The 15,013-nt window shown below is 30.7% G+C and overlaps 2 protein-coding genes across 2 annotated transcripts; both read left to right on the forward strand.

The window, feature by feature from the left end:
- The first annotated feature begins 2,871 nt into the window (after positions 1-2,871).
- LOC123223976 (NAC domain-containing protein 53-like) lies at positions 2,872-4,071 on the forward strand. Its single transcript, XM_044647466.1, has one exon. The coding sequence runs from the start codon at positions 2,872-2,874 to the stop codon at positions 4,069-4,071; it is 1,200 nt and encodes a 399-aa protein (XP_044503401.1).
- Positions 4,072-12,891: 8,820 nt separating this feature from the next.
- LOC123223977 (NAC domain-containing protein 87-like) lies at positions 12,892-14,106 on the forward strand. The gene has a single exon (XM_044647468.1). The coding sequence runs from the start codon at positions 12,892-12,894 to the stop codon at positions 14,104-14,106; it is 1,215 nt and encodes a 404-aa protein (XP_044503403.1).
- The last annotated feature ends 907 nt before the right edge of the window (positions 14,107-15,013 follow it).

Raw genomic sequence — 15,013 nt, forward strand, 5'->3', positions numbered from 1 at the left:
TGGTGTTATAAAGCATAAACATTGACATATGCTAAATATGGTTGGAGCATTTTTTTTTTAAAGGTTGGTTTACCACTTAAATTTTAAGGGTAATGAATTCTTATAGCTACATATCTTATTAATCGAACACTTTCCTAAGTGTTTAACTATAAGAGACCTTCCGAATTATTGTTCAACAAGCCAACCACTTTTCAACTCTTTCATGCATTTGGTTGTTTATGTTTTGGACATAATGTTTATATTAAACATAAGTTTGATAAAAGAGCAACTCTTTATTGATTATTCATTTGGTCAAAAGGATTACAAATTCTTTTATCTTCACAGACAAAAAATTATGTGAGTTGTGATGTAATTTTTCATGAACGCACTTTTCCATGCATATCCAAAAAGCACAATGATAATCCACTCACTCTTCTTTTCCCATTAGAAGACACCAATCCAATTGATATTGCCATTTTCTCTCAGTTGCCCCAAAATACTACTTTAACAAATACAACCCGATCTACTCTTCCACCATTAATAACCTATCATCCATCAACTGAATCTCCTTCATCTCTTCCTCCATTGAATAATTCACCAACTAAAGCATCTCCATCACCTTCTTCACCAAATAATTTACCACTTGTCATACATTTAAGACGTTTCCAATGGAAAGTTCATTATCGTCCCAAGTATAAAAATTATCACTACTCACATGTTCAACTCTTATCTAAATCTCCATCTCCAAGTATGCAATATCCTCTTGAAAATTTTCTTTCTTATCATCAATTTACTTCTTTTTATTGTGCATATCTTAGTATTTTGTCTTCTAATGTTGAACCCACCTCTTTTAATTGAGTTGTTAAGTTCCATGACTGGAGACAGGCCATGGAAACTAAACTTCAAGCGTTGGAGGATACTAAATCTTGGTCCCTTGTCTCACTCCCTTCTCATAGGAAACTAAAGGCTCATTTGGTTGCTAAAGGTTTTACACAAGTTAAAGGGATTGATTATCATGAGACATTTGCCCCTATGACAAAGTTGGTGACTGTGTGGGTTTCATTGGCTATTTTTGTAGTTAAAAATTGGCCTTTACACCAAGTTGATGCTCAAAATGTTTTTTTTTCATGGTGAGCTAGATAAGATAGTTTATAGGTCTTTGCCACCCAAGCATCCATGAAAGAGGGAGTCTTTTTGGTTTGTGAGCTTAAAAATCTCTTTATTAGTTAAAACAAGCTTCTCGCAATTAGTTTGCTACATTTTATCATGCACTCCTTGATGTTGGTTTCACTCAATCACATATTGATCACTCTTTATTTTCTCTTTATCATAGATCCTTTGTTGTTTTTATTTTACTCTATGTAGATAATCCAGAACTTATTACGTATGTTAAGACTTTTCTCCTGTGATTATCATTATTAAAGAAGGCAATGCCATTGTTGAAAAATGGATTTGAAGTAGTGAAAAAATATTGTTCGAAGAGTTTTTCTCACCATACAATTCATGCACAAATATGATTAGAATTTATTAATTTTATTACTTTTTTTAACTCTTACAATTCATTTTTATGAGTTTGATAATAAATAAAAGTAACAAAAGTTGTCCAAGTGCGTTTGGATTGTACAACTTTGTTCCATAGCATGGTTGTATGTAAAATCTAAAAATATTATTTTTGAATTTCATTTGTGAGATTAGTATTATTCTTTAATTGAGTTATTTATTAATGAAAATATTGTTATAAATTTCATTTTATCTATTAATAAAATTTAAAAAAAAAACATAAACCTAAAATTTTCAATACTTTGTTCATATACTGATTTTATTAATTTTAATTACTATTTTATAATACAATAAAATATTCAAAAAAATTGTATTTAAGATATCACAATATGATATTAACGTTTCTTAATTTTTTTATGATTTAACAAATTATAACAAATTGATAAATTTTTCTAGAGACTAAAACGGTTAAATCTTGAAATATTTTGATGGTGTTTGTGCTATTTGGAAAAAAAAAAAAATTGGTTTAGAGAATATTTTAAATTCATTTTTAAGTTTAATTTTTTTTCAATACAAAATTTAGTGTTTCTGGTTTTTTTTGAAATTTTTTTTAATTTTATAAATTATATAGGATTTATCGAACTTCATATAAGATTGATCATAAATCTAGAAATTTTTAGTTTTGTTTACGCACGAAATTTTAAACTATTCTAATAAGTAATAATGCTTATGAAATTAGTTGGGGATTTGCACGCATGCATGGACGAGCTAGATAACATAATCTTCGTTCAAATCCTAAAGTGGATACCCATAAACCAAGATTGAGGATAGATTAATAGACTAGTTAAAACTCATTATTCCAGTTCTAAAATAATAAATTAACACTGACCAGCTGGAAGCATGTTCAGTTAACTTTGGAGTGAAACAGGAGCAAAGCAAGTCCTGTACAGTAGCAGTCGGATAAATTTCCGAGACTTTATAATTACTGTATTCATAAAGAGGTTGTACTTAATTATAAGACCAATTAAAATTAAAATTAGAAAATTCTTCATGTAGTTCTTATATATAATAATAATAATAACACAAGATAAATCCATTAATTAAAATTAATAACTAAAACATATGATAGACATAATTATAAAGCTTTTTAATAATTATGACAACTACTTCAAGAATAGAGATTTCTTTTACTTCAACTAAGCAACTGAGATTTTGAATTCTAATAAAAGTGTGCAAGCCTAAAAAATTTAGTAAGGCTCTTAAGTTAGACAATTGATCAATCCTTAATAATACATAGATAATAAATAACACTCCTTCTACCAAATAGAGAATTCTGAATCTTTGTTGTTTGATAGGATTTTAACCTTGGAAATCATTTTTCTTGAAAGTAGAATGGAGATGGCAGTAGGGTATCGTTTCAAGCCTTTTGATGATGAACTTGTGAAATATCTACTTGCAAGAGTCAAAGGAGATCCACTGCCACGGAATCCGATTATAGAGTGCGATCTTTATGGTGAAAACACGCCGTGGGAGTTGTTTGACGAAGCTTCAGATGAAAAGATATGGTATTGTTTTACTAGGTTGAAGAAGAAAGGGAAAAGAGTTTTTAGAACAGCAGGTGGAGGGACTTGGCATGGTGAAACTTCAGGGATTGAAATTCTTGATAGAGATAACAACTATAATGTTATCGGCGTGAAGAAAACCTTTTCTTTCAAGATGAAAAAGGTTGAGAAGTACAGAAGTTGTAAGTGGATCATGCACGAGATTTCTTTGGTGGGTGCATACTGGGGTTGTGATCTTGTTCTTTGTAAGATTAAAAAGAAGGATGTGAAAGGTTACGGATCAGTTGCACAAATTTGTCTACAAGAAAAAGAAGATGGTGCCTGTGTTATTCTGGCAAACACTACGAATCAGGTGCAATATAATGGTGGATTCTTGATGTACGAGAACAAGAACGTCCCGCCAAACATTCATGGTGAATTCTGGATGAACGACAATCTACCGCTAAACCTTCCTGGTGGATACTTGAACAACAATGATGTTATCACAGCAAACAACAACAATCAGCCAATCATTGATGGAGAATTCTTCATGAACAATGATGTTATAACAGCAATCAACAACAATCAGCCAATCATTGATGACGAATTCTTCATGAACAATGGTGTTATGACAGCAAATAATAACTATCAGCTTGAACAGGCCTTGCAAAATATTGAAGACTTGTTGATGAACGACAATGAAGATACAATGCAATGTAATGATGGACTTCAGATGAACGACAATCTCCTGTCAATAACTGATGGCGGAATTCGGATGAACTATGAGGAGTCAATGCAATGTAATGATGGAATCCAGATGAGCGACAATTTCCTGCCCGTAACTGATCGTGGAATTTGGATGAACGACAATTCCCCGCCAATAGCTCATGGTGGATTCTCAGTAAACCAAAATCTTCCGTTAATGAGTAATGCATGGTGGAATCCTGGTGAACAACAATTCACGCCAAATATCAGTCAAGGTGAAGAAGCGGCAGAGACAGATTCTTTGTCTACAAGAGGAAACTTTTCATTTTCTGGATGTGTTTACTGAACGAATGGATTAGCTTCATGTGTTTCGTTTTATTTTGATTGTATGAGCTTTTGATGCGCTAAATTTCCCACAAATTCCAGTGTTTAAACATGTGAGGCATTCGCCGGGCAATACTGTTGCGTCTTTTCAATATTAGCTTCAATCTATTCTGTTGTTTATTTTTATTTTTGTTGTTCATGTCTTCTAATGTTGTTAATCCACAGCCTGGTTAAAATGTACATGAATATGGATGCTCTTTTTATGAAAATTATAGAATTTATTCACTTGTTTTTAGTATCTAATGATTACTATTACTTTTCATTTTCATTTTGATTTTGATCTATCAATTTGAATATGTGATTTGAACTATTGTCTTAGAGTTTGGTTCAAGTTTGTGACTCATTGACAAAATAACGTTATTATGAGAGTGAGATACGAATTTAAACTATTAATCTAAATTATAAATTCGAAAACTTGATATACAAATTCAAAATACGGATTGCAACTTTGAAATCAAGTTGAAATCAAGTTGAACTCAAGTTGAACCAAATCAAGCACCCCCCAACTTAAGTTCTGCTCTTTTTTAAAATGAGACAACTCTTATAACTTGAACTTGATTTGAATTCGAACTAGGCGAATTAGAGTTGAGTTGAATCAAGTCATGCAACCTTCTGAGACTAAGTTAGCTTGGTTCGGATCTAGTTCTATGTGGACATGAGTAGTTATTACAATATTTTACTTAGATTATATTTGGTTAAAGTACTCTTTTATTACTCGGAATAAAATATTTCCAGTAAAATAAATTATCCAAAAGATTTTTTGGTTTAAATAAACATTGTGTTTGGTAAACATCGTAGGAATACATAATTATGATATATATCTAGTAGTTATAAAAAAAGAAAAATTGAAATATTATTTTAGTTAAATACCGTTAAAAGATTATTAGTTATAAAAATGTTACTATGTTTGATTAAGTTGGCATGTTTATGTTAAATTTTTCTTATGATTAAATTGTAAAGTAATTAATTCAATTATTCTTTCAACTTGTCATGTTATTGCAAATATAATAGTTGGCAAGGAAGCTTCACAAGTGTCTTCAATATGTGGTTTGGTGTCTGTGACTCTAAATATTGTCAAAAGGACACAGAAGATTAAATAAACTCTCACAGCTCCGATGACCCATGTTCTGTCTTATTCTATCATTTATGATGGTTCTTGCTAGTGGGCAATGGATGGTGTTGCCTAAAAGCCACCAATTACACGACAAATCATGACAAGAAGGCAACCACACACGATCCCTTTTTGAGTCTGATTTCAATTGAAAAACTACTCTCGATTCAAAATTTGTATTATCCAGATTTAAATTCAACCTCAAATTACAAAAATTAGAAATTATTTAACCCTAATTTTAAATTTAATGGATCAATTTTGAAATTCCAATTTTAAAATTAAGCAAAACCTAAAAACCCTAGTTTAAAATTTTAAGCCAAATTTTGGACTTTTAAACCCTAATTCAAAATTAATAAATTCTTATTACAATAATTAGACCTAGTTGTTTATGCCTTTTAACCCAAATATGAATGTAGTGAGACGTAAATGTATTTTCAAAACCAAGTATAGACTAGATGGGTCCATGTTGAAGTTAAAAACAAGATTGATAGCAAAGGGTTTCCAACAAATGTCAAGTGTTGATTACTTGTAAACATTCAACCTTGTCGTTGAGCAAACAATAGTTAGAGTCTTTATAATCTTGACAATAACCTATTAATGGAAAATTCATCAGATAGATATAACTAATACCTTCCTAAATGATGATAAGTGAATATGTGTACATGACCTAACCTAAGGGCTTTATAGATTCAACTAGACTTGATAATGTTTGTAAACTTTCAAAGACCTTATATGGACTAAAACAAGCCCTTAGGGTATGGTTTGATAAACTACAAAATGTTTTGTTAAGCAAAGGATTTGTTGGTTCAATTTCAAACTCAACCTTATAAATTTTGGTAAAGGATCATATTAAGACGCATGTATTAGTTTATGTTGAAAACAGTTTATTGACTAGATAGATGGCCTATGGTAGACTTAGACTCACTGTTTACACGTGGCTAATTTATTAGTCAAAACCAAGATAAGTGATACTAACCCTAATAGCTGATAGATCTAAGTTCTTCATAAAAGATAGTGAACCATTTGAGGATCTTACACTGTACAGAAGCACAATAGGAGCCTTATACTATTTGACTTTAACCAAACTTGACATTAGCTTTACAATCAACAAGCTGAGTTAGTTTTTGAAGCCACCAACCAAGCTACAATGACAGAGGTGTAAAAACTATTAAAATACATAAATGGAGCAATGAACCATGGGTTAATGTTTAAGCCAATTCCTATTCTAAAGTTGGAAGCTTATTCATATGTTGATTGAGTTAGGAAAATTGGTGATAAGAGATCAAGTAGTGGATACTGTGCATTTCTTAGTGATAACCTCATTCAATAGAGTTCAAAAAAACAAAGAGTTGTAACTCTCTCATTCATAGAGTCAAAATACAAGGCATTTAGCAAGCAACCACTGTAGTAGTTTAGTTACAAAATATGTTTGAAGAACTAAAAATGAATTGTGTAATAAATATAGTCATTTGGCATTATAATCAAAGTACAAAAGCATTGGCCTTAAATCTTGTATCCTACGATTGAACTAAGCATATAGAAATTGATATGCATTATGTTTGAGAATAGTTAGCAAAAAAAAATATGATAATTCAATATGTTAGCATAGAATACAGAATATTTGATATACTCACAAAACCATTTGCCACTGCCTGGTTTGAATGGATGAAATCCAAACTAATTGTGATAAAATTCTGTAAATCTAGTTTTGGTGTGATTAAGTTATGCATAACTAATTGATTTTTTTTTGTGAAAATATGTGAAATGGCTTAATTGTGAACTTAGTCTTTACTTTTAATAGTAGATTTGGTTTATATGGTAGAGTAAATTTTATATTTATTTCTCTAAGACAATAAACTGTTCAATTTATGAGAGGAGATTTTGTTCTAAGTATATGTAGATATAGTTAGATTTTTTTTTGCAACATGGATGGTTAATTTTTCCATCTATTCAAACTGTTCAATTTATGAGAGAAGATGTTAGAATAAAAGAAAAAAGGTTTCTAATAATTGTTATTATAAATTGTACCCAACTGAGTAAACAAAGTTTGGAAAGTACAAGCAGAAGAAGTAGACCATATTAACGATGTTAGAAGATTAGTCACCTAGAAGAAATGCACTGTCTTAGGAAGGAAAATGTCTTCTTGTCTAGGGTCACTATGAATCTTACACATTTTTTTGTTCTTCTTAAACTCAAAAGGTTTCTCTAAAAAATACATAGTGTCTGAACCAAAATTGGATAGCATCAACTTGTTATAGGTAAGATTGTTATGGATATATGTTGATAATGGTGTTTTTTTTTTTTTTTTGTGATGTAAAAAATCAAATAAGGTCTTTAAACTTATTTTGCACCCTAGATTAGTTCCTACGAAATTTCCAACAACTTTCAATACAAAGGCTATACTCTTACACATCCATAAGGTCCTTAAACTTAGGTATGTATCCCTAAACTACAAAGGCAATACAACATATCCAAAATTCAGCATCACATATATAATTGTCACTATGAATTTCTATTCATAAGGCAACCAACATACTCATCATTCACATAATAAATCGATACCTCATTCTCAGGCCATAGTTATATAATATTAGCATTATCATATTTATACCTACTTCATCGAATCAAGCCCAAAATGCAGAACATGATCAACCCACTTTTTCTTAATAATTTCATCAAAACATCCCAATCCATGCCACCAAAAATCACGTACACATAACTTCAGTAATAGAAAGAGCCCTCAGTCCACCATTAAACTCATCACAAAACAAGAGTAGAAAAAATCCTATTTACTCGAATGCCTTTAGTTTGAGGATTCATGGTTGCCTAAGACATTACAACGATCACAACCATTTAATCTAATAATCTCTCTATTTTTCTCTTTCATGATAACTCAAATCTAGATAGGGATAAACTATCAGTTGCAACTTCATAAACATGGGTGTGCCTCACACACACATCTGTTCATCACTTAAACTGATTCAAACATAGCACTTATCCATTCTAGCTAATATGGCAACTAACACATAAGCTTGCCCATCCTGCGCACAACTACCTTACACATATATTTCACCGACACTTCATTTGATTCACATTAACTTAATCATACATTTGCATAAACATGTAAAATGACTATAATGTCTTTAAATTATACCTATGGTTGAGACAATTCATTGATAAAAAAGCAAGGAATCGAATGTAACATTACTTACATATGACCATTGTAACCATTGCAATAGTATGATTTTATCTTGGTTGCATAATTATGTATCTAAAAAAATTGCCAATGGTGTAATCTTCATGAAAAAAACTTCGTATGTGTGGACAAATCTTCATAATCAATTCTTTGAATAGAATGCTACTCAAATTTTTAAGATTCAATCAGCCATATGGAATCATTTGCAAAAGAATAACTCGGTGGCCACTTATTACATAGTATTAAATGGATTATAGAATGAGTTGGAAATCTATAATACTCATCAAGTTTTGTTCATGTGGTGCAATAAAAGATTTCACTGATAATCAAGAATGTGATCATCTTATTCAATTTCAAATGCGACTCAATGAGTTTAATATTCATTTAAGAAGCTAGCTTCTCATGATGAATTCTTTGCCATCTATATTTAAAGCCTATTCATTGAATTTGCAAGAAAAGAGGCAATGATCCTTCAAAATGATTAATCCAATAAGCTATCAAGACAAATTAGCCATGGAAGCCTTAACTCATAGTGTTTTTGCTTCCTCTAGTTCAAACCAAAAAATCGATCACAAGAAAAAAAGTTTCATTATCAATATGATTATTGCGAAAAGGATGGTCATTATGAGTCATAATGTCATATGAAGCCAAAAAATATAAATTATGATCCCAATTTTTGGCCTACAAAATGAGATTCAAAACATGACCAATATGTTCAACAAAAAGGTGACTTTGCTAAGCCTAATACATAACTCTTGCAGTTGTTATAGACAAAAAACATCTAATTTTGGTTCACACTATAACTTGTCATTTACTTATGAACAAATACAATCAAATTCAATAAATTCCTCTAGTCCCTCATCAATTTTGTTGGTATAATTTCATGATTCTCTTTCCATCAAAATGATCAATAGAATATTTATTTAGTTTGCACTGACAATATGATAATTTAGAATCTTTAAAAAATGTTTATGATCACTAAAGTTTTCCATTAAAATTACCCAATGAATATCAAGTTCCTATAACTCACATAAGTTTTTGTAAATTTAATTCTGATATGCATTTGGACAATGTTTTCTATGCTTTTTCTCTCAAGTGTAATATCATTTCAGATAGTAAAATAACCAAGGCTCTTAATTGTTCATTTATGTTCTTTCCTCACTTTTTTTTTTGTTTTTCAAGATTTGGTGATGGAGAAAGTGATAGGCTTGACTGAGAAGCATGATATTTTTTATTACCTTGGTACCAATCAAAATAACCTAGCATTTATTCCTTTTATTGCAACCACAAATACCTCAATTGTAGATATTTGGCATTGGCGTCTTAGTCATCCAAGTCAACATGTCTATGAATAATTTTCTTGCATAAATCAAAATATTTATTTTTCAAATAAATGTCTATGTGTTATTTTTCTTTTAGCAAAACAAACTTATCTACCTTTTTTTAGTAGTTCAATCTTCACAAATGGATATTTTGACCTTATTCATGTTGAAGTTTGAGGGCCTTGTACAACCTCTTTTTTGGATGGTGCAAATTTTTTTCTCACTATTGTAGATGATATTTCTCATGGTGCATCATTACCTTTTTTCATTCCCTTGGAGTTGTTTGTGAACATAGTTACATCCATGCACCTTAACAAAATGGTGTTATAAAGCATAAACATTGACATATGCTAAACATTGCTGGAGCACTTTTTTTTTTAGGTTGGTTTACCACTTAAATTTTAAGGGTAATGAATTCTCATAGCTACATTTCTTATTAATCAAACACTTTATTAAGTGTTTAACTATAAGACACATTCCGAATTATTGTTCAACAAGCCAACCAGTTTTCAACTCTTTCATGCATTTGGTTGTTTATGTTTTGGGCATAATGTCTATATTAAATATAAGTTTGTTCAAAGAGCAACTCTTGGAATCTTTATTGGTTATTCATTTGGTCAAAAGGATTACAAATTTTTTTATCTTCATAGACAAAAATTCATATGAGTTGTGATGTAATTTTTCATAAACACATTTTTCCATGCATCTCCAAAAAGCACAATGATAATCCACTCACTCTTTCTTTCCCATTAGAAGACACCAATCCAATGGATATAGCCATTTTGTCTCAAATTGCCCCAAAGTACTACTTTAATAGATGCAACCTAATTTACTCTTCCACCAGTAACAACCTATCATCCATCAATTGAATCTCCTTCATCTCTGCCTCCATCTCCATCGAATAATTCACCAACTAAAGCACCCTCATCTCCTTCTCCACCAAATAATTTACCACTTGTCATACCTTTAAGACATTCCCAATGGGAAGTTCATCTCTGTCCCAAGTATAAAAATTATCACTACTCACATGCTCAACTCTTATCTAAATCTCCACCTCCAGGTATATAATATCCTTTTGAAAATTTTCTTTCTTATCATCAATTTACTTCTTCTCATCATGCATATCTTAGTACTTTGTCTTCTAATATTGAACCCGCCTCTTTTAACCGAGTTGTTAAGTTCCATGAATGGACATAGGCCATGGAAACTAAACTTTGAGTTTTGGAGGATAATAAAACTTGAGACTCAATTGGTTGCCAAAGGTTTTACACAAGTTAAAAGGGTGATTATCATGATACATTTACCCCTATGCCAAAGTTGGTGACTATATGGGTTTTATTGGCTATTGTTGTAGTTAAAAATTGGCAATTACACCAAGTTGATGCTGAAAATGTTTTCTCTTCATGGTGAGGTAAATGAGGTAGTTTATAGGTTTTTGCCACCCAAGCATCCATGAAAATTCTCTTTATGGGTTAAAACAAGCTTCTCACAATTGGTTTGCCACATTTTATCATGCACTTCTTGATGTCAGTTTCACTCAAGCACATGTTGATCACTCTTTATTTTCTCTTTGTCATTGATCCTCTGTTGTTTTTCTTTTGCTCCATGTAGATGACATGCTAGTTACCGAGAATAATCCAGAACTCATTGCATAGGTTAAGACTTTTCTTCTGTGATTATCATTGTTAAAGGAGGCAGTGACATTGTTGAAAAAAGGACATGAAGTAAAAAAATATTGTTGGAAGGGTTTTTCTCACCATACAATTCATGTGCAAATATGATATAGAATTTATTAATTATGTTACTTTTTTTTACAGTTACAATTCATTTTTATGAGTTAGATAATAAATAAAAGTTATAGAAGTTGCCTAAGTTAGTTTGGATCTCATAACTTTGTTCCATAGCATGGTTTTATGTAAAATCTAAAACTATTATTTTTGAATTTGATTTATCGGATTAGTATTATTCTTTAATTGAGTTATTTATCAATGAAAATGTTGTTATAAATTTTATTTTATCTATTAATAAAATTTAAAAAAACCTAAAATTTTCAATAGTTTGTTCATATACTGATTTTATTAATTTGAATTACTATTTTATTGTAAAATAAAATATTCCAAAATTTTTATTAAGATATCACAATATGAGATTAACCTTTTATAATTTTGTATGATTTGGCAAGTTATAACAAATTCATAACTTTTCCAGAAACTTGAACTGTTATATCTTGAAATATTTTGACAGTGTTTGTGCCATTTGGAAAAAAAAAAACAATTGGTTTAGAGAATATTTTAAAATCATTTTTAAGTTTAGTTTTTTTTTAATACAAAATTTAGTGTTTCTGGTTTTATTTTTAAAAATTTTTTAATTTTATGAATTTTAAAAATTTTAAAATTTTATGAATTTATCTTCCTTTTTTAATTTTGAAATTTTAAGATTGATAATAAAATCTAGAAATGTTTAGTTGTGTTATGAATTGTGAAAGAAATTAGTATGAGAAAGGTTTTTATATTATTTTTAAGCTTAATTTATTTTATTTAAACCATTAATATATGTAGTTTAATTCTACCACATTTTTAGTTTATAATTTTTGAAACTTGAACTATCGATCTGTTGAAGAAATTGATTTTGGAGAATTTTTTAAATCCATTTGAAGATAATTATTATTTTAGTAAACCATTAATATGTTTTCTTTGACTCTGCCAAGTTTCATAAAATTTTTATTTGTGTAAAATTTTATAAAATTCATAGAATAGAGGTTACACAGTGTACTCATAAAGAGGTTGTACTTAATTATAAGACCAATTAAAATTAAAATTAGAAAATTCTTCATGTAGTTCTTATATATAATAATAATAATAACACAAGAAAAATCTATTAATTAAAATTAATAAGTAAAAGATATGTAAGACATAATTATGAAGCTTTTTAATGATAATTACAAGTACTTCAAGAATAGAGAGTTCTTTCACTTCAACCAGGCAACAGAGATTTTGAATTCTAACAAAAGTCTGCAAACCTAAAAAATTTGGTAACGCTCTTAAGTTAGACAATTGATCAATCTTTAATAATACCTTCCACCAAATAGAAAATTCTGAATCTTTGTTGTTTGATAGGATTTTAACCTTGGAAATCTTTTTTCTTGAAAGTAGAATGGAGATGGCAGTAGGGTATCGTTTCAAGCCTTTTGATGATGAACTTGTGAAATATCTACTCACAAGAGTCAACGGAGATCCACTACCACGGAATCCGATTATAGAGTGCGATCTTTATGGTGAAAACACGCCGTGGGAGTTGCTTGACGAAGCTTCAGATGAAAAGATATGGTATTGTTTTACTAGGTTGAAGAAGAAAGGGAAAAGAGTTTTTAGAACAGCAGGTGGAGGGACTTGGCATGGTGAAAATTCAGGGATTGAAATCCTTGATAGAGATAACAACTATAATGTTATCGGTGTGAAGAAAACCTTTTCTTTCAAGACGAAAAAGGTTGAGAACTACAGAAGTTGTAAGTGGATCATGCACGAGATTTCTTTGGTGGGTGCATACTGGGGTTGTGATCTTGTTCTTTGCAAGATTAAAAAGAAGGATGTGAAAGGTTACGGATCAGTTGCACAAATTTGTCTACAAGAAAAAGAAGATGGTGCCTGTGTTATTCTGGCAAACACTACGAATCAGGTGCAATATAATGGTGGATTCTTGATGTACGAGAACAAGAACGTCCCGCCAAACATTCATGGTGAATTCTGGATGAACGACAATCTACCGCTAAACTTTCCTGGTGGATACTTGAACAACAATGATGTTATCACAGCAAACAACAACAATCAGCCAATCATTGATGGAGAATTCTTCATGAACAATGATGATGTCACAGCAATCAACAACAATCAGCCAATCATTGATGACGAATTCTTCATGAACAATGGTGTTATGACAGCAAATAATAACTATCAGCTTGAACAGGCCTTGCAAAATATTGAAGACTTGTTGATGAACGACAATGAAGAGACAACGCAATGTAATGATGGAGTTCAGATGAACGACAATCTCCTGTCAATAACTGATTGTGGAATTCGGATGAACAACTATGAGGAGTCAATGCAATGTAATGATGGAATCCAGATGAGCGACAATTTCCTGCCAATAACTGATCGTGGAATTTGGATGAACGACAATTCCCCGCCAATAGCTCATGGTGGATTCTCAGTAAACCACAATCTTCCGTTAATGAGTAATGCATGGTGGAATCCTGGTGAACAACAATTCACGCCAAATATCAGTCAAGGTGAAGAAGCGGCAGAGATAGATTCATTGTCTACAGAAGAAACTCTTCATTTTCTGGATGTGTTTACTGAACGATTGGATTAGCTTAATGTGTTTCGTTTTATTTTGAATGTATGAGCTTTTGATGCACCAAATTTCCCACAAATTCCAGTGTTTAAACATGTGAGGCATTCGCCGAACAATGCTGTTGCATCTTCTCAATATTAGCTTTAATCTTTTCTGTTGTTTGCTTTTATATTTTTTTGTTACTCATATCTTCTAATGTTGTCAATCCACAGCTTGGGTGAAATGTACACGAATATGGATGCTCTTTTATGAAAAATTTTAGAGTTTGTTCGCTCACCTTCTATTCGATATCTATTGATTATATATATATATATATATATATATATATATATATATATAATTTTTATAGTTAAATACCCTTGAAAGACTACTAATAATAAAATTATGAGTATGGTTGGTTAAACCAGCATGTATATGTTAAATTTTTTTATGATTTAATTGCAAAGTAATTAATTCAATTATTCTGCAATTTGTCATGTTATTGCAAATATATCATATGACAAGGAAGCTTCACAACATGTCATCCGGCATGTAGTTCAGTGTCTTTGACCATAAATACCGTTGGAAAGATGTGGAAGAGTAAATCAACTCTCACCACTCCGACAACTTGTGTTCCATCTAATTTTGTCATCTATGGTAGTTTTGGCCAGCGGGGAATGGACGTGATCACTTGTATCACAACGATGTTGCATAGACGCCTCCAATTACGCCACATATCACGACAAGAAGGCAGTTGCATGCTACGGCCTTTCGAGTTTAATTTCGGCCAGAAAACTAATTTCGATTCAAAAAATTTGTTTACCAGATTTATACTATATGGGTTTCGAAGAGGGAACATAACCAAGATATAGAAGGTTATTGGACCTCCTTATTAAAGGTCTAATAAACCTTGAAGCCCATTATAGCATTATCTACACATACCATA

This window comes from Mangifera indica, chromosome 8 (genome assembly GCF_011075055.1).
Source record: "Mangifera indica cultivar Alphonso chromosome 8, CATAS_Mindica_2.1, whole genome shotgun sequence".
Taxonomy (NCBI): Eukaryota; Viridiplantae; Streptophyta; class Magnoliopsida; order Sapindales; family Anacardiaceae; genus Mangifera; species Mangifera indica.